The 20,469-nt window shown below is 48.0% G+C and overlaps 1 protein-coding gene across 4 annotated transcripts in view; it reads left to right on the top strand.

Moving 5' to 3' along the window:
- Nucleotides 1-20,469, top strand: part of MSRA (methionine sulfoxide reductase A) — a 461,625-nt gene that overhangs the window by 232,190 nt on the left and 208,966 nt on the right. For all 4 annotated transcript variants that reach the window (XM_059728466.1, XM_059728454.1, XM_059728467.1 and 1 more), the window contains exon 3: nt 16,141-16,260. In XM_059728466.1, coding sequence (XP_059584449.1) covers nt 16,141-16,260 — 120 coding nt within the window. The remainder of the gene's footprint in view (nt 1-16,140; nt 16,261-20,469) is intronic.

A 20,469-nucleotide genomic window follows, 5' to 3' on the forward strand; every position in this document is an offset into this window, starting at 1 on the left:
CATGGATTGGAGAGCCCTTTCAACTGGATTTTGACACAATGAAAACCATGGCCCCAGATAATCCATCCCAGAGTTTTACATTTGTCTTTGTGCATGCTGGGGTAGGACTTCAGGAGTTTTAAAGTCTGATCTTACTCCCAGCAATTTCATTAATGAAGCCACTGGAGCAAGTACTCCCTCATCAAAGGACACAATTTAGCCCTCAGGAATTTGGGAGCTCTGGAGCGGTATACATTCAAGAGGATCCCAGTAACCAGGGATGCACCATGTACAGAGATCTCTTTGGCTCAACACTGTGGAGCATCAGCCAGTCTTGAGTGAACCTACAACAGCCATCCAGCACCAGCTAAAACAGTGTCTTTACACCAGAAGGCAACAGTCCTCTGCAGTTGGTATTTGGGGAACAGGGTAGGTGCCTGTTAGGCACCAACCTATTATAGGCCCAAGTTATCCCCTCCATTTGAAACAATCTCATTTTGCTTTAAAGGATGTGAGTGATTCTCAGTATTCCCGGAGGCCATTAAAAGTGGCTGGGATTTGATAAAAGTAGCAAAATAAATCAGATTCAAACCCAGGGCCCAGTCCTACCCTGGCCAACAGGGCTAGGGGAAACGGGGAGACTGGCAGCTGTGTCCTCTGCCCCCGGAGTCATGTTGGCCAGGGCAGGACTCCACGCGGTGGGTCTGGGGGAAGCACTGTTGGCTGTCCTTTACTGCTGCACCATATCAGAGCAGCCTGTACCCGCATGGAGTGCTGGCTGCCTGCTGCAGCATTTGGGGTGGCAGCACAATCCAGCTCTCTAAAGGTTTCACTGTGTGGGCTGGCATGGGGACGGGTCCTAGCACTCTCTTCAGCCTTGGATCCAGGCTGCCCTGATGCTTTTGCCAGTTTGAGGATGAGGCTTCTGGTACCCTGCCCTGTCCCCCAGCCTCCAAGCATACCAATACCTGTTATTTTCCCAAATATATATTTAAAACTAAAACTCCTTCCCTCTACTTGAGACTGTCAGGCATTTAAAATTCTCACTAACAGAAGGATGAGGAAGAAGTATGTTCTTTGTGGTTTCATCTTCAGTAATGCAGCCTGAGGTCCTGGTAACATTGAAGTAGCTTCTGAATCTGCCCTGTGGAAACGTGTCTTTGAGGGCTGGCTTTGGGATCCCAGGCTGCAGGCCAGCATGGATTTGGCATGTCACCAAAATGATGCATCCATTCCCCAGAGGGTGAGCAATGAGTCCTTGTCCGCTTCTGTGTGCGTCCTGCTGGACTGCTGGCAGGGCGAGGGGGAGAAAGCATGTTCATAATGCTGCCTCGGTGCTGGAGATAACTGTGGGCCTTGAACAAAAAGAGGAGGCATGGGAGAAAAGAGCCCCAAAGAAAAATACCATATATCTGCACATGCGTTAATGCAACATTGCATAGGCATTTGAAACAGGTATGTAAAAATTAGCATCCCTGAAGAATGGATGATGTCAAGACAAAATGCCGAGAAAGGGGGAGTGCAGCAACACCAGGCCCTAGGGGTGGCCATGATGCTTCTTGGTGGTCAAACACTTCCTGCCCTACTCCAGCTCCTTGGGGGACCCTCCCTTTTCTACCCCACCTGCTGCACCTTGATGTATCTTGTCATACTGAGGAGACTTGTTGTCCATGTGCCTGGCTGGCGCCAGTCATACCCCTTTGGTGCTAAATCATGGCCCCCTTGGGCCTTCAAAGACTTAGGGTGGAAACTGTCTTGGGGGTGATAATCGTGGCCCCTGGCCTCCCCTACAGCCATGCCCATGCCTCCCAGATATTACTCCATGTTCATTTGGAGGGGGCCCCCTGGCCCCAGTGCAGCTTTTGGCCCTCAGGCCTTGCACATTTGTCTGGGCCTCAGCCTTCCTAGCTTTGGCCCTTTTATTCTGGCTGTGCCCCTCAGCCCAGGTCCACCGCCCCAGGCTTTGGCTCCTGGTCCCTAGACCTGCCTCGCACTTGCGTGCTCTGGGCCCCTGGCCCTGTCCTGCACGCTCATGCTCCAAACTAGTCCTCAGCCCTCTTGGTCGCTGACCCCAGGCCAGCCTGCTCTCACCGCACTAGCCGTCCACCCCCTGGGACCCTGACTCCAGGCTCAGTTGTCTGTGGCAGAGTGCTCCACCAGGCATGCCGTGACCTCCTCCCCTGACAGCCACAATCCAGTCCTTCAGTGTTAAACTTCACCGTAACACAAATATAAGCCAACAGCTTCCAAACTAAAATACATCCCTGCTCCGGGTCAGTGCCTCCACTCCAAGCTATATTTCCCCCTTAGCTGTCTCCATCCAGCTCCCCTGGGGAGCCTGGATGTCTTTTAGCTGTCCCCATCCAGCTCCTGGGTATCTGTGGGCTGGTTTCCTGAAGCCTCTGTCTCCCAGGAGCTCCTTCCCCTGAGGTTTGCAGGCCCAGACTGCCCTCCTTGCTCTGGGCACTGGTCTTATATGCCTCTAAGCACTGCTCTTTCCAGTCAGGTGGCTCCTCAGCCCCCCAGAGGTGTTTCCCCTTTGCTGTCACAGGGAGGTAGGTGCCCCCAGAAGGTGATGCATGGAGCTGGTAGAGCTACAGGGTTCTGCTCTTGCACCTCGTATTTCTGGCCTTGGCACTCTTGCTTTCCATCCTGCCCAGATTCAGCAGGAGAGGGGGAGTGTGCCCTCTAGTAACTCTACGGCCTGGTGGGTGGGGCAGCCTGAGAAATGGGTTTGAATCCCCTTAGGTTGAAGGAGGCAGAGAATCCAGCCCCTGGGTGACTGCTGAGATCACTAGCGGGTGCTGTGCTCTGTACCGAACTCAGCGGTGTCAGTGGTAGCCAGGACTACGTCTAACGGAGTGAGGCTTTCCAGGGACTTGCACGTATAGGAGGTCTCTCCCCAGCACCCATCTAGAACAGAGGCATAGTAGCCAGGCCGGTCCATGCCCGAGGCGGTTGCTAATGCATGGGGCAGCGCCAGCTCCTGCCACTGAGGTTACAGTAGCGTGGGCAGTTGCGACTGTGGCAGTGGTTGCTTTTCCACCCTGCAACAGAGCTGGGGCTGCTGCCCTGGTCACCTCCCGTTAGTTATGCTACCGTTCTGGATTGCTTGGATGCTCAAACTGAACCACTTCTGTGCGTGCCTGGAAGCCAAGGTCTCTGTCCCTAGGGACTCTGCAGTCCAAAATGGAGTCACCAGATGAATTTAACCGTCAAATGAGTTTTGTGGCCTTGGCAGCAGGAAGATTCTGCTCTCTGGACTCTAGGTCACTCCTTAGATGCCTACAGGATGAACCTGGATCCAGCCCTCTGTCTTCCTGTGACTCAGTTTCCTCATCAGTAAAATAAAGATAATGATACCTATGTAACCTTCTAAAATACATGGAGATCTATGACTGAACCACGCTATATGAAAGTTAAGTATTGTTATGAGACAGGATGGAAACAAACGTTGCAGATAGAAAACGGGAAAGGCAGAAGGAGAACAGTTTACAGCAATACGATCATGGCGTTGCTTTGATCAGTAGCGAGTGCGTCTAGAAAACTTCATAATTCTTTAATGGTCTTTACAGTCTATTGTTACAAAATTCTGTTTGATTTTGATTGTACCCAGTGCATTTCCAACAAAGCAAGGAATAATATTACAAAGTAGGAGCATAAATAAAACTGAGCTTTATAAGCAATCATCTTTTCTGCATGCCTTCTAGACACTTTCAGGTTTGCAGCTGATAACTTTGACTAATCCATATGTAATATTTCAAAAGTTATTAAAGATTAGGTGAATTAAGATATCATCATCTGTTCTGTTTTGACACTGCTAAAGGTTCATCCATCTTAATGGAATAACTGCTTGCTTTAGTTATTTAAGAAAAACACTGCGGATTTTTCTCATTTTTCACAAGCTTGCAGATGACTCATATTGCTCGCAGAAACTGGAAAAAAACTCGTGGTTTTTTACTGGAATGCAAAGCTACAGATGAATTAAGAAATTGTTTAAATGATGTAAATCTTGTGACTAGAGCTTGAAAATATGGCAACAGAGTCCCAAAAAGGACTCGGAACATTAGCATTCCTCCCCAGACGGGGTGATTAATATTGTTTATAGGGATGAATAAGCTTTAAAAGGTTTCAGTGTGAATCTGTTTGATTGTGAAGTTCAGAAGCGTATCATTTGTTAATGCCTTTTGAAATTCAGGTTAGAGTCAGTCAAAACCTATCACTAAAACAATTGTTTTTGTTTTACAAATTGGTGATTACAAAACGACCAATAACTTTAATGCTCAAATGCTCTGCCTCAAATCCCACTAGGCTTAAACTATGCTTTCTTGGAGAGTAGAACATTTGTTTTCCATGATGTTATCTGCCCATCTCTATGGCCATAACTCAGGGGTGTCAAACATGGCCCATGGAGATGGGTCCACTCTCTTTTCCTGAAATTTCCTTTTGGGTTTCTCAGCACCCTCTGCAAGCTTAACAATGAAGAAGAGTTGAAGATGGCCTCAGTGTCCTTCACTACTGTTTTTCAGGGAGTAGTGTTCTCTGGGGACATGTCTACACATTCATTAATATGGAGAAGTTACCACACATTTAGTTTAGTGCTTTCTTAATGAAGTACTAACTGAATGCACAGTAACTACACTTACTGCACAGTAGTACCAGTGCATGGTTTTTCATGATAGTTACTGTGCAATAGCTTATTAGCATGGCTTTTGACCAGCATGCTACTGTGCAGTGTTATTAAGCTACCGTGCAGGAAGCATCTCATGTAAGGTAACCCTAGCCCTAACCAGTGACATGGGTTGCCCCTTTGCTTCTCTGTTGCATAGAAGCCTTTATGCCAGGGTGGTTCATGTCTGCCATGCCCAAGTGCTGGAGGGCCACCCCGATACACTGTGGTGACGGCGCCAGATTCCCTACCAGCCCACCCGCTTGGCACACATTGTATAAGCCTCCAACCGCCAAGAAGACCGGCAACTTGCAATGGTGGTTGCTGCACGGCATCCTAGCCGCTGGCATGTTTGCATCCCACTTTGTCCCAGCCACCTCGATGGCCTGCCTCTTCTGCCCTGGGGGCATTGAAGAGAACCTATTTCACACCTTCCTTGACTGGCCCCGCCTGTGGCAACTCTTTGTTGCCCTCGAGCCGCTGCTGCGGACACTGGGCAGGAGCCTCTTGGAGACCACCTAAGTGTGCTCCTACACGTACCAGGCGGCCAAGCGGGGCCCTGTCTGCCTGGCCAACTTTCTACTGGATCAGGCCAAGATGGCTGTCCTGTACAGCCACTGCAGCCAACTTGCCGGGACCAGTTCAGACCATGTCCTGTGGCTTTTCAGCCTCCGGTGCGGGCACGCCTCTTGCTGGAGTTTGAGTATGCTGTGCTGTGGCAGGCGGTGCCCACCTTTGAGGCATGCTGGCCCCTTGAGGGAGCGCTGTGCCACGTGGAGGACGGCCATCTTCAATACACGCTCTGATGTCATGACCGGTCTGGGCGACCGGGCAGGCTCAGTGTTGAACTGCGACTCCCTGGTTGTGCCATGCCCTGGGCCCTCACCGGGCTGCTTTTTTCCTTTGTGGTGGAAGTTGAAGGTGTTGTCATGTGCATGATTGGATAGAGCAGGGTAGGAATTATTTGCTTATAGAGGGCTTTGGACTGTGTGACCGGTGTCCCAACTGCATAACGGCATGTTAGGCACGACATGTAATACTGTGAAGGTGTCTGTCATGGTGTGATGTTATGAGTGTGATGACATGGTGCTCTTGGTTTGATGGTAATTTGTTTGTCTTTGCTTTGTATATTGGACCTGGACTTCAGAGGGGCCAACTTTTTGTACCCTGAACCCCTGAAAAAAATAGTTAAAAAGTCAAAGTCCTTCCTTCCTTCCTTTTTTCCTCCTGGGGGCACTGCAAAACCAAGCTGATATGCAAGCTCTGAGCTCATCTCCCAGTTCTAAAAATCCATTTAATATAAAGTCCTCACATCAAGGGCATATCAGTTATTAAGCTTCTTCCTGTTTCTGTCCATTCTCTATCCCTTGTTAATGCAGCCAGAAAGGAAAACACCAGAGTTTTTGTGATAATATTAACAAATCCATCTGGAAGGAAGAGTGCTGCAATGTCAGGATGTCATGAAGGTTTCAAGAAATAGCCAAGCATGAAGACTTGTACCCAAGTTTTAAGAAGATTAGTAGTCGTTTCTTGCAAAATAAGCAAGTGTCATGTCTTATATATTTGTGTTAACTGTAAGCCAGATATCAGGTCTGTGAAGGGGAAAGTGGACAAGGAATGCTATGTGTTTGAAGAGAAATGGAGGCTCTCATCCATCTTCGCAGAAGGGAATGGAAAGCCCATATGTTTGATTTGTAAAGTGAGTAGCGGCTCTTTCCAAAAGAACACAATGTTAAGAGACTTTATGAGTCATGTCATGGCACCTACTATGACAAGTTTACTGGAAGTTGTGTGAAGACAAAGTGAGTGAATTAGAACAGTCGTTGAAAAAGCGACAATCCATCTTCATAGGAGCACGCCATGGAAATGACAGAGCAGTAAGCACTAGCTATGCCCTTTCTCAAGAAATAGGTGCTTCTCAAATCGTTGCTGAGGGAGAGAATGTATGACAACGACATTTCTTCCTGAAGAAATATATGATGAAGGCTGAAGATACTGTGTGTCCAGAGAATGGCAAGCTTTTGCAACCGTTAACCTCTCCAGACACCTTGCAGCCCACAGTATCTGTGACTGATCTGATAATTTGCAGCGTCACCCCCTGAACAAGGCAAAGGCATTTTTGCTTCTTTTGAATAGAAACTGATGAAAGCACAGATGTGAAGGACGTTGTGCCACTAGCTATGATCGTGTCGATAAAGGTAAGGATGTGGCAGAGACACTTGTGGAGTTAGTGCCAATGTGTAACGGGGCCAGCTGCAGAAGCTGAAAACCGTCTGACCTGGAGCAAACTGCCAGGAAATAGGTTACGGGGTTCAGCGCTCCAGGCAGATAATTGGGGAACGGCTGCAGCAATCTGCGTGGGACTGAGAATGTGAATGCATAGGCCCTGTGCCTGGGGAAGAGTGAGACACAGAGCATGTGACCAGAAGGGGTGGTGCGTATCTCTGTATAAGGCCAGCTTCTGGACTAGAGAAATCACTCCAGCCCTAAGCATGGGGGGAGTGGTGCTCCCTGGAGAGTAGCTAGACTGAAGGAACCTGGAGGACCTGGTAGGAGGCAGCTCATAGAGGCAAGGGCTTTTTTCTGTGGGAAGAGCAGCTGGAGGGTTTGGCTTTTTTTCAGACAAGTAATGCTGGTTTTTGTTTCTTTAAGCTGCAAGGAATGGGGTGGCTAGAAACAGACTGTGGAGACCACAGCGGGGCTCCCTGTGGGGTACACTATTGATTATTTGGTTTGCTGAGGGCAGTAACCCTACAAAAGCACTGTAAGCATTCAGTGGTGGACACTGTGTTGACTGAAGGGGTCAGAGAGGGTAGTAGCCCTGTGGGATAGCCTGTTCAGGACAGGCAAGTGCCCCTAGGGAGGGCACCACAAGGGCAGAGCTGTGAGAGGGGCACTCTGGGAGTGCCAGGCAGCCTGTCTGGGACATACAGCATGCCTAAGGAGGGCACTATGAGGGCTGCATTGGGGCCAGAGCTGACAGATCACAACTGTGTTCAAAGGGAGCTGCAGCAGCTCCCAAGAGGTGCTCTGGCCATGCCAGGTGGCCTGTGTACAAAGGGCAGAGTGTAAACAAGTCCAAGCAGTAGGCAGAGGCAGTGGGGGCAAGCAATCCCTGCAGACTAAGCTAGGGCTGATGGCCCAAAGTTCAGTTAGGCCTAATCCGATTTCAGATTATAATGGGAGACAATAGAGTGAGCCTGGGAAGTCAGTGGGTGGTTGTTGGTGAGGTTCATTTGGACCAGTGTGGTTTAGGGTTAGACAGGCCACTCAATGAAGAGCAGGGCAGAGCAAGGCACCCAAGGCCAAACGGTGGTGTTCTGAGGCACCAAATTTATATTAGTTTTACATCAAGCCATGGCAGGCAAGTGCTGGGCAGTACTTTGATAAACCAGAGTCTAGAACAAGCCTAGAGTGGCTGCCAGGGGGTGTCACAGCTGAGGCAGTCCCTGTAGATGAGTGAAAGACTCATCTACAGGAGAGGACCTTTTCAAGAGTATGGCGACAGCTGTGGACAAATTAGGTGTGACCTGAAAAAAGGGCAGTGAGTTTTGCAAAAGGAGGAGCTTGTTCCATGGTGGAAAGATTTGGGATGAAACTGAAACAAATGCAGTCAGTCAATGCAGGCCATGAGCGTTGTGTGTTTTGTTGCAATTGCATCTGGAGGCTGTCTGTACCAGAACGCCGCGACCATGTGATAAATACTGGGGTAAAAATAGAGAATTTAATCCAAGCCAGGGCTCTTAACCATTGGCAATTCAACCAGATCTTGGAGAAAGGCAACTGTTGGCGTGGACTGCTATAATATATTTAAGTGTATTACCTGAGCAGAGCTGTCTTAAAGTGTTTCTTCAGACTGCAACGTGAGATTGAAATATTTCTGAGTGAGAAGGAGAAGCCTGGGGCTAAACCCCAAGATGAAGAATGGTTACAAAACTTTGTCTTCTTGGTGAACACGATGGGGCATTTCAAGGCTCTCAACATGAGAATGCAGGATTGGAACGAGGTTGTAACTGAGTTTTATGATGCTGTGCGTGACTTGGAAATGAAGTTGTTTCTTTGGGAGAAACAGCTCTCAGTGCAACGCAGCATGTTTCCTCACCTTGAAGTACCCGCCCAGTGCTGCTGGGATTGAAGGTGGTGAGGACTTAGAGGCTCAGGATTGCTGATCTCAGGCATCAATTACAGGGCAAGTTATCTTGACTTTTAGAGCTATGAAGCAGAATACAGATGTTTCAGTGCCCTGTTTTCTGTCTCTGAATGATGCCCCTGAGGAGCTGCAAATGAAGCTCACTGCTCTTCACTGTAACACTAAGCTGAAGAATGTGCCCTCAAAAGTTACGGATAACTGGGAGAAAATGATCCAGTAATAAATCCCTTGATATCAAAAAAGTTATCCATGTTTATGAGCACATGTGCGTGCAAACAGATCTCAGTAGTACAACAAATCAAAAGTGCACTTACCACTGAGTGGGCACGTCTACACATGCTATTAATGTGCTTTAGGTTTACTGCGCAGTAAAACACTGTGCAGTAAACCTTTCCCAGGACCATGTCTACACATCCACCCCCTTGGGAGCAAACTTGCTCCCAACAGGAGCAGCTCAGTACAGGGCTGATCCTGCCCTGCTCTGCCCCCCTGCAGCAGCCAGGGTGAGCTCCAGGCTCCCCCAGGTCCTAGCCCAGGTGCTGGCAGGGAGCATAGGCCAGTCCTGGTGTGCTTGGGACCAAGAGAGCTCTGCTTGCTGAAGTGGCAGCTGTGCCCTGGCCTTGTGCACATTGGGACACACAGCTGCCAGGTGCGGCTTCTCTGCTCAGTAGGAGGTTCACCAGGAGCTCTCTCGAGTATGGGGCACCTGTTGGTGAGCCTCATACCAGGTGGACCCCCAGCTTGGCAAGGAGCTGGCCAGGAACTGTCCCACAAGTGGGGTAGCTGCTGGTGAGTCCCATGCCTCCCCATTTGGCATGGGGGTTGCCAGCAGCTGTCTGTCTTGAGGGACAGTTCCTGGCCAGCCCTCTGCCGAGTTGGGGTTGGTACAGGGCTTATCAGCAGCCGCCCTGCTTGGGTTCCCTAGTCCCTGCCCGCCCCCCACAGAAGCTCTGTGTGATTCCCAGTCCCTGATCACCCTCAGGATTTCCTAACTCTGTACCATGCAGAGCTGCTCCAGGGGGTGAGTGGGGCCTGGGTTCCCAGCCCCTGCTTGTCCTCTGGAGTTCACAGCTCCATGCAGAGCTGGTCTGGAGAGTTCACCCTGCCCCCCGGTCTGGGCTCTCAGCTCCCAGCAAGCAGATGGGAGCTCTGGAGAGTGAGTGGGCACTGGGAACCCAGACTCTACTTGCTTTCTGGAGCTCCCAGCTCTGTGCTGGGAGCTGAGAGCCCAGACTGGGGGTAGAGAGCTCCCTAGTCCCTGCACTGATTGGCTCCTGGCTCCTACTGTGATCCTGAAGCTGAGCAGCACCAGGACTGGGCACAGAGAGTGCCCTCTCCCCTATGGGCCCCTACTGCCTATGCTGACTGGGAACAAATATGCTCCCAGTCAGCATCTACACATGCGCTACTGTGCAGTAGCTAGTGTGCAGTTAACCTTGTACCTGTATCTATAGGTACTGGCTAACTGTGCAGTAACTTAATTTACTGTGCAGTAAATTCCCCACGTGTAGACCGCGAGGCTTTACTGCACAGTAGATTAGTCTACTGAGCAGTAAAGCCAGTACCTTTTCAAAGTACTTGAACACCATTTTACAAGTGGCCACAGCACAGTACTTGGAAGCAAACATCAAGGATCTGGTAGCTGCAAAGACATGCCAGGTGTCCAGGAGCAGCACTGGCAATCCATGACAAGCTAATATGTGCATTATGGTTTTTTGGTTTGAATTCATCTTATGTTTTTTTCATTTTTCTTATAAGAGCTCAGGCAAATAATTTTTGAGAATAAATCATTGTTTTCATAGATTTGGAGCAACAATTTTTTATGCTTCTGCAAATTTAAAAAATTGATATATGCTGAAAACTGGTACTGATGTGCAAAAAAAAGGTGTGTCATAAAATGTAAACTGAGATAAGCGAATAACACATTTGGGTGCAAAAATTTGGATGTGGCCCACCGGCACCTGCAAAGCAGGGAATATGGCCTGCTGACTAATTTGAGTTTGACATCTCTGCTGGAGCTGAAATGATCTAGTGTTGTGGATCATACAAGGTACTGAATAGATGGGCAGAATCGCATGAGTGCATTTTACACTGAAATTTACTCTCAGAGCTGAGTCACAAAGGAGAAAGAGGACTTCCCCACGTTTTACATTAGTTGTTTTTTCAGGGACTGTAGAATCACACTTAGGTGTCTAAATCCACTTATGTGCCTAATACAATCTGGCCATTAACAGTTTACGTAAGAAAAACATCCGTGTTATTTAACATGATCATGATGGTGATGATATATGGGAGCATCTAGAGTTCTAACTGAGGTCAAGGCCCCATGGTGCTAGTCACTGCTCATATGGCACATATTAATGACAGTTCATGCCCTGAACGGTCCATTTAGTTCCTAAAATCCTCCTTCCATGAGGTGTTATGTTCTGATTCAGGATTTCATTGGTGTCTGTCTTAACAGAACATCTTATGACAGTTTTTCCCTCACAACCTAGCAGTATTTTAGCCAAGTAGGGAACATGAGATTTTTTTAAAGCCTTTATATGTGATCCCTGTATGTGTGAGATTTTATCATTTGTTCAAGGTGCTAGCCAGTTTGATAAATGCAGTAGAGGCCAGAGAGCACCAAAAAGACAAGAGACCTCCCTCTCATGTTGGAGCAGGATCATTAAGCCAAGAGATTAACTAATTACAGGGAACAGAGAATAAGCACGTAGTGATTAGGGATGCTCCTTACAGGGTTAAAACAAGGAATTAAGAGGGGGACACCTGGCCAGGAAACCAGAGTAGTGCTCATTGCTCCAGGGAAGTTCATAGACTTCATAGATTTCATAGACATTAGGGCTGGAAGGGACCTCATGAGATCATTGGGTCCAGTCCCCCGCCCAAGGGCAGGAAGTCAGCTAGGGTCAAAGGATCCCTTCAAGATAAGTGTCCAAACATTTCTTGAAAGTGTCTAGAGTAGGTGCTTGCACCACCTCTGGGGGGCGTCTATTCCAGGCCTTGGGGTTCAGACAGTAAATAAGTTTTTCCTTATGTCCAGCCTAAAATGGTCTTGCAGGTGTTTGTGGATATTGGAATTTGTCATCCCCTGGGGTACTCTGGTGAACAGGTGTTCCCCCCAATCCTGATGCACACCCCATATGTACTTATAGGCTGCCACCAAGTCACCCCAAGCCTGCACTTCTCTAGGCTGAAGAGTCCCACGGCTTGCAGCCTGTCTTCATAAGGCCTTGTGGCAGGGCACTGTTGGCACTGGATCAGGGATCCAGCAGGTGCCTGATGGCGGCAGCCATTTTGAAAACCTAGTATATAAGGACTGCAGTCTGCTGCTGCCAGCCCAGGCAGAAACATCTCCTAGCTGAGCTGCAGCAGGAACAATCCAGGAGGTAAGGGCAAGAGCTGATGGGGATAGATAGAAGGCTTTTGGTCCTGGCTATGACCTAAAACTGCACCTTGCCAGGGATGGGTGGCCTGGTGGGGCTCCTAGTGGTGTGGGAGCCCCCAGGAAATGCCAGGCCAGTTACTACCTCGGTGAAAGGTGAGTTGGGGTGCCTTAATAACCCCAGCTCCCACAACCAGGTGGGTAACCCCATAATAAGGCCAAGAAGGTGGACCCATGAGAGAGAGTGGGCTAGATGCTCAAGAAACCTGACTTGAGGCACCCTCGACTGAACAATGCTGGGGTCAGGACCAGAACGGCCAGGGGTGCACCGTAAGGGATGCCCAGAGCCGAGGGCCTGGGGTGCTGACTGGCCTTGAAGGTGAGGCCAGGACCTGTGTGGCCAAAGGCCCCGGGGGGGGCCATGCTCAAGAGGGGGAAGAGCAGAGGGAGCTAGGTAGCCCAAAATGATGGCAGAGTAGGCTGCCTGAGTGGAGAGCTCCAGTTGGGGTCCAGACTGGAGGATTATGGGGCCCAGTATGGAGCTAGAGACATTAAGAACTGTGATGCCACCTGCAAGGCATGGGCTGTGGTGTAGGGAAGGTCAGAGCCACAGATAGTGCCCCCTGGCATCAGGGTGTGTAATGGGCCGTCTCCCGCATTTACCACCAGTTTATGGAACAATAAAGTCGTGGCAGGAGAGACTGGGCAGCTTGCCCATAGGGACAGGTGGGCGGGCCAGCATGAGGTCTGGCCCCGAGAGTTGCCCTCTGTCACAGGCCTGTTCTCTTGCCCTCTGATCATGCACGTGGCTCTCCTCTGGACTCTTTTAAGCGTCTCCACATCCTTCCTGAATTGTGAAGCCCAGACTTGGATGCAGTACTCCAGCGAAAGTAGTGTAGAAGAGGAGTATTTCTAGACACTGAAGCTCTAGATTTAGTCATGGTGATGTTCACTAATGATGCTGATAATTCAGAGAAGGGGCACATATTGACAAGTAATTGGTACATATAGCCTTTGGAGCAATATTGGCTGTAGTAAACTGTGGACACCGGCTCTGCTGTCAGCTGAGCTGCAAGAAAGAGAACATAAGAACTGCCGTTTACTGGGTGAGTCTACATGAGATGCTATATTGACATAGCAGTGAGCTACAGTGGTTACTGTGCAGTCATTTAGTACTTACTTTAGCAAGTAAGTACTAAACAATTGCACAGTCAGGTGCATGTGTAAATGCACCCACTGGGTCAGACGATAGGTCTATCTTGGCCAATCTCCTGTGTCGCACAGTAAACAAGATATGATTAGGGGTTTCCTCTGTTCGTCTCCTACAGTGTTTCAGGTCTAGGAAGTTCAGATCCAAAGGCTTAACCCCTAACTCCCAAGAGGATGAAAGAAGTATTAGAACAAGAGGAAGACTGGAAGGACTGCGATTATTGAGAGAAGGCTGAAGGGAGGATTTGATTGCAGTCTTCAAATACCTGAAGAGTGTTTATAAAGAGGACGGTGATTTACTATTCTGTGCCCACAGGGGACAGGATGAGAACAAATAATGTTAAATTACAACATGGGAAATTTAGGTTGGGTATTAGAAAACTTTCAATGTATGAATGATTAAGTATTGGATTGCTGTGTTCTGCAATCTTCATTTTTGGAAGTTTTAAAGTCCCCAGTTATTTTAGTTGTGCTTCAGTAGTAAGTGTATGTAGATTTTTAGGCCCAAATCTGTACAGTACTATTGCAAAATCCACCACTGACCACTGATTTGTGTCACTGGAATTAATTTTGGGTTAGACAACCTGCAGCTTTAAAGGGGGCTGTTGGCTGCCGTAGGATGAAGGGATCTGCTGCTGCTGATGCCCCCAGCCAAGGTTCTGCATGGACCAAAGTAACAGCATCACTTCTCCCCACCCTGCTTTTGGGGGCTGAACCTGGACTGGAGGAAGGCTGGGGGGCTGAATAGGCAAAATGCACGGCTAGAGAAGCCCCAGCCAGCCAGCAGTTTTAAAAAGGACTCTTAAAAGGACCGGCAGGGACAGAGACAGGATAAAGGGCTATGCTTTTTTCTTTTGGTTTTGTTCTTTGTTTTATTTGAACAATGTGTTTTCCTTGTGAGGAAGGGGATAATGAATAGGTTTTGGAGACAGCAATGGCAACTCTTTGAAAGAGTGGGGTATGGCTGGGAAGGGAAGCAGGGGAGGGGGACAATTCCCCTATATGTAAGACAGGGGAGTAAGAATAGGTGGCTGGCTTGGGCTGGGGGGACCCTCTTCTTGGTCAGAAGCAGAGAGCAGGCAGGGGGATGGAGTGGGATAAATTGTTTTTTTTTCTCTTGGGGCAAGAGGCTTGCCCTTATATAAATCTATAAAAAAAACAATCTTTTGTTTCAAAGGTTTAATAGGGAAACAATAGGAAAAACCATACACAATAGATTGTTTAGCAGTCACAGGACACTTTTCATCCTCACAAAGGATACTAGATAAAACCTTCAAGAGAATCTTGAATTTTAGTCTTGTTTGTTCCCAATCACTGGTGATCATGTCGGGTACTTAAGTCCAATAATAAGTTCGAGTAGCATATCCATGGATGGTGTAAGTTAGAGCAACAACTCTGAAGTCTGCAGAAATATGCAGAGGCTCTGCCTTAACTGGCTTGATTAAAACATGTACCTACTTCAGAACGACCTGGGGTCTGCGGCTCCTGTCTGTGGATGGAGTTTTACTTGGGAAATGGCACATTTTAGGGCCATATTTTTCAAGCAGCACTGTCCAACTTCTAAGCCTCTGCGGGCCACACTGGGTGAGCCATAGGTCACTGGGCCACAGGCTGCATGGACGGCGCCCCCCCCCATATTGGCACCTGCCTCTCTCCACTACTGCACCAGGTGCCTTCCCCCCACTACTGCGCTGTGTGCCCCCCCTTCCCACAGCTGTACCCCAGGCCATCTCTCCTCCATACCCATGTAGTCACAATACCCCTCTCCTCTCCTGGATTTATTTGGAGCTGTCTGTGCCTTGCCATAGTGCCCCACTCCCTGGGGCGAGGGCAGGAAGTGGCATTCAGAAAAGGAAAGGAGAGCCTCGAATAATGTGGGGACATGTGCCCAGGTGAGAGGCTGAGGAGCCACATCGTATCCCCTCTCAGGCCGCATGAGGCCTGCTGACTCCCAGTTGGACAGCCCTGTTTTTAGAGTAAGATATGTAGAAGTGCATACGTCAATTGGCTTCCCTTAAATTTATGTACCCAAAAATCACTGTATGTGTGTAAATCATGTCTTCACTAACTCACCTCTTCAGCGGGGGTATGTGAACTTGGCTTTATTGAAAGCAGTGGAGTTTTGCTGATTTATGCAGACCAGTGTCCAGTGTCTTTGGATAGTCGTTTACGTGGGCTAATGAATATGGGAGGTTTGCATGAATATCAGATGCTTGAATGCACAAGTAAGCTAAGCCCGAGAGCTTTTTCTTCTGTAAAATCTATAATTTAATAGATTATTACTCTGCCATCTTTAAAGACTGCATATGCCAAGAAGCAGAAAATTAAATAAATGTTTGCCATTAATACAAATTATTGTGTTTTGACAGCTTGCTAATCAACTGAAGGAAAATTGGTGTTATAGGAATACATACAATTACAATTTAAGCAACTCTTTTTTCTAGGTGGGTGAAGATTCACGTCATTAAAATGTGTCCCTTTGAGAACCTTGTAAGTTTTGCCATCTGTAATACATTAATGTTCAGAAGTGTCAGACTAATACAGCTTTATCTAAGCTTTCTTCATGAAGGGGAATGGATTGGCACAGAATCGTATATCCATGGCTAATCTTAGTGGATATTTGACCATCACATACCAGTTGTAGAAGTCATTTGCAGTGCGGACTGTCTTAATTAATTAATGTTCAAGTGATAGATTTAGTATTGAGTAGATTTTGACATCTTGTTATGTACTTCACACATTATACAGGTATGGGCTGCTTCTGGGGAGCTGAGAAGACATTTTGGAGGCAAAAAGGAGTCTACTCAACTCAAGTGGGTTATGCTGGAGGATATACCTTGAATCCTTCCTATGAAGAAGTCTGTTCAGGTATGGCTGTGTTCTTCGAGTTTACAGAACATGGGCATGATCCTGTGAGATACTGAGCTATGTCAGTGTGAGTTGAAGCTGGTCAGAACGTCTCAGACCTGGGCCCATAAAAAATGACTGTTACTTAATGTACTAATTCTCAATAAGTGGGGTTGTGTTGTAGCTGTAATGGTCCAGAAAATATGTAAGAAGCAAGGTTTTTTGGGCTAGAGACAGACTTTACACATAAACCGGTTTAAGTGATCAGAAACTGGTTTAAACCTGTAACAGAGCAAATGTTCACTAGTGCACATAAACCAGTTTGAAAACGTCTGAAGCCAGTTTGAGATAACCCTGGTTGAACGTAGTATCAGACTAAACTGATTTGGGTCAAACTGGTTTGTGCAAAGTCTGACCCAGACCCCTTGCTGGTTTAAATTCAGTCAGGCTCCCCCAGCATCCTGGCATGCTCTCTGGGCTGGGAGGGGCTCTCTGCTCCACAGCAGGGCTGGCCCCTGCCCTCTGCTCCTTGGCTGCATCTCCGGCAGAGACTTGCAGGCACAGCAACGTCTGCCTGGTTTCCTCCTGCTTTCCCCCTCCCCTCCCCACTCCCTGCTAAGCAGGGATCCCCCATCCTCTCTGCTCTACACAGACACCTCAGCATTAACTAGCAGACCACATGCTGGCTACAGTCCATGCTGTGGCAGACCACAGTGTCAGCTTAGGGCTTTTTGGAGATAATCAAAACTCAGCTGGTAATGTCCCCCCCATTCCTTTTTTGTTTAAGAAGAGTTTGAACTAATGAGAGAGGCTGTTTGTTTTCTGATGGGGTTATGAATACTGATAAATGCTCTGTTTGGGGGAGGGGGGCACCCTAATTCTGCTGGGGCCTGGCCATGCCCCCTCAGCTAAGCAGTGTGGCAGGGAAGGGAGGGCTGCTCTAGGGCCCCCTGGCTTCAAGCCTGAGCCACTTCAGACATGTGCCTGCATTTCTGGGATGTCTGTACAGTTACAAAGTGATTCAGCCTAGTCAGGTTAGACTAGCCTGCAAAGATTGAATCAACTCAAGCTCAAGCTTTTTGAATGTCTGTCCCTAGCCTTGGTGATGTCTTTCATTGGACCAGCTGTACAGACAAGGTATGGTAGACAAGATTTTGGGCACAAGTCCCCTTCTTCAGATTTGGGAAAGAAGCAAGTACCCCAGACCTGAAGAAGGACACTTGTGCCCAAAAGCTTGTTTAACATCTCTGCCAGCTATACAGTTGGTCTGATGAAAGACATCACCAAAAAGACCCTTGCTTTTCAAAAAGACATTCTTAATGAAATTAGCAGCCCCTTTTATCTAAACAGCTCATGCTCAACAAAGAATCTGATGATGGAAAAGGTAACGGTCAGATTTCGAGCATTTTCCTTTGCCTACTGTTTGTTGCTGTGTGGTTTCAGGAAATGTCTTCCATGGCAACTACTGTACATTTCTTCTTTGGAAAATGACAACATACAGTTAAAAGAAATCCCTTAATACTGACAGAAGTGTGGAGTCAGATCCTCTGCCCCTAGTATGCCTTGTAGTGATACCTTACATTTAATCTCTTTCAAATTATTATTGACATTTTATTTTATTTTATTTTCAACCTTCTTTACCACCCCAGAGCACCCAACATCTTTCAACTCTTTCTTCCCATGATCCAAATCATATAATTCTTTCCAGCCATTTTATACTAATGAGTAGTGTTGTTAAATCATATTTTTGCTCATCAACGCAGTCGGCAGTGGATTGAGGCAGATCCAGAGCGGGTTCGGTGGTTGGGTTGCACCCCGCTTTGTCTCTTGGCACAGGGTCTGGCTGGAGCCCCTGCTCTTGTGCATCCCTGGAGCCCAGGGACTAAGTATTGCTGCTGCCACTGGGCCCCTCCTTTCCTCTGCTCCTGAATTCAGTTGGGGGAGGGCAAACAACAGCAGTGTTCACCTGTTTGGCTCCAGAGCCATGGGGAGGCAGGAGCTCTAGCCAGCCCCTGCCCTGTCAGCTGGTTAGCTCAGCGCTCACTGCTCACAAGGAGCTCTGGCAGCAGCACAGGGCTCACTGCAGATACATAGCATGGCCAAAGGAAGTGGAGGGGGGGCGTGAATCTCCCCCCCCCCCTTACCCCATTTCTGGATCCATTACGGGTAGAGAACAACAGCTTTTAGGTTTTACTTTGCCCTTGTTCTCTTGACAACATGCTTCATGCCAACTGCCAAGCTTGCTCTACCACTTTTAGTTACGACCTGGCACTTACCAATGACATAAAACAGTACAGCTAATAGATACCACATCAGATGCAGAGAATTGCCACGAGGTGCCAGAGCAGGAAAGAGGAACTGTCTGAACATAAACAGAAAGGAGGTGTTAAGTATCTTTTTAAGCAAAAATGTAACACGTATAGGAAAATAATCAGAAAATAACTATTACAGGAAGCTAATTTACATAATCACAGAGGTGAGTTCTCAGTAGTGACTATTAGCAGCAAAAATGCTCCTGAATGTAATACTAAGCGTAAAAGAAATGAGAAAAAGAATCAAGCTAGAATACTGGAAAAGGACACGGTAACCTTGGCATTAACTAATACAGTGCTGCCAACCTTTTTGGCAGGCATGCCACAAACTAAGCCCCGTACCCTCCCTCAGTGCCTCTCCGATTGCCTTCCCTTGCCCTATCTTCTGCTCTGTTTTCTGCTCCCTGCCCTGTGCTCCTTGCCTGGTCTGTTGCTTTTCTTTCTGCTTCCTTCCCTCTCTGACACTGTGCTGCCTGCCCCCGTGTGCCACACACCGAAGATGCCCATACCTCTGATGGCACCCCTGCCACAGATTGGCTTCCCCTGAACTACTGCATCAACACCTGCAGGCTGATGGAGAGCACAGCAATAAGGAGAGTCATCACATGTTATGAAAATGGCTCAGTGGATCAGTCACATCCTTCTCATTTGTCTAACTCACTATTTCCTTTCTCTCTGAAAGCTTAATCTGACATCTATTACATGCCTGGCTCTGATTCCACACTCCCTCATCCCATGCATAGTTTTTATGACTCTGCAGAGTCCCATATCCATCTGATGCTGTCAGTCCATTCTGTTCAATGTACTCAGCATTAGCTTATGAAAGGCCTAAAATGTTGGGGTTTTTTTTTACCAGTTTTGCTCATCTCCCCATTCCCAGCACACACAGGATTATGACATATAAAGGAATATGGTGGAAGAATTTTAAGGGTTCTTTTAGAAAGGCTGAGTACTGGTCAGGGGAGATGTGAACAGAGAATGAGCAGTGAAAAAGGATTCAAGTAAGAACAATTTGTGTGGGCATCTAATGGATTTGGAACTGCTTTTCACACCACAAGTGCATGTTCAGACGAGCACAGACATTTGGTTCCCCAGGGACAAGTAGCCTCAGCTACTTGTCCCCCGGGAACGCCTGTGCCACGCATGCTTTGGTGCATGGCAGGTTACTTCGGGGGCAGTAGGGGAGGCTGGGACTAGCACTTTGCTGGTCCCAGAAGCCTTACCTGGGGTTCTGGGGGCTTCCTGGGGCTGCAGCCACTGCAGTCCTGTTGGGTATAGCCTGGCTGCCAGCTGCTGCCCTGTTTTTTTTTTTACGTGGGTTTTTTTGGCCCCTGGGGGTGCTTCCAGATGAACCCGCATGTGCCTCTTGCAGAGTCTGAAAGCCTTTTGAGATGCTGCAAGAGGCACATGCGAGAACGAAAAAAAGTTCCCTGTGCTGCAAATTTGCAGCATGGGGGCAAAATTAGACCTCTGGATATCCAGGGGTCAAAAAAACCTGCAGAAGAAACCCCAAAATGGAGCAGTACTCCCTTGCAGCGTGGAGAATGCCAGGTTGTGCGGTATGTGGTGCTGCAAACACGCTCATACGGATACACCCCAGTGTTCGAATCTTCTTTCTAGATCTTTGTCTGGTTGAATACCTTGGTGAGCCAAGCTGGCCTATAGATTTGGTGTGAGATGGGGAGCATTTGGGGATCACGGTTTCTCTTACTGAGGTTAGCAGTTGACTGTATTAATTGATCACTTTGTTAACACCTTAATCCAGGGGTGGGCAAAATGCGGCCTGCAGGCCAGATGCAGCCCACCAGGCCATTCTATCTGGCCCACAGGGCCCCTAAAAAAATTAGAAAATTCATATTTATCTGCCCCTGGCTGCCTGGCATGTCGCCCTCGATGGCTTGCCAAAACTCAGTAAGTG

Source organism: Alligator mississippiensis, chromosome 1 (genome assembly GCF_030867095.1).
Source record: "Alligator mississippiensis isolate rAllMis1 chromosome 1, rAllMis1, whole genome shotgun sequence".
In the NCBI taxonomy this organism is placed as follows: Eukaryota; Metazoa; Chordata; order Crocodylia; family Alligatoridae; genus Alligator; species Alligator mississippiensis.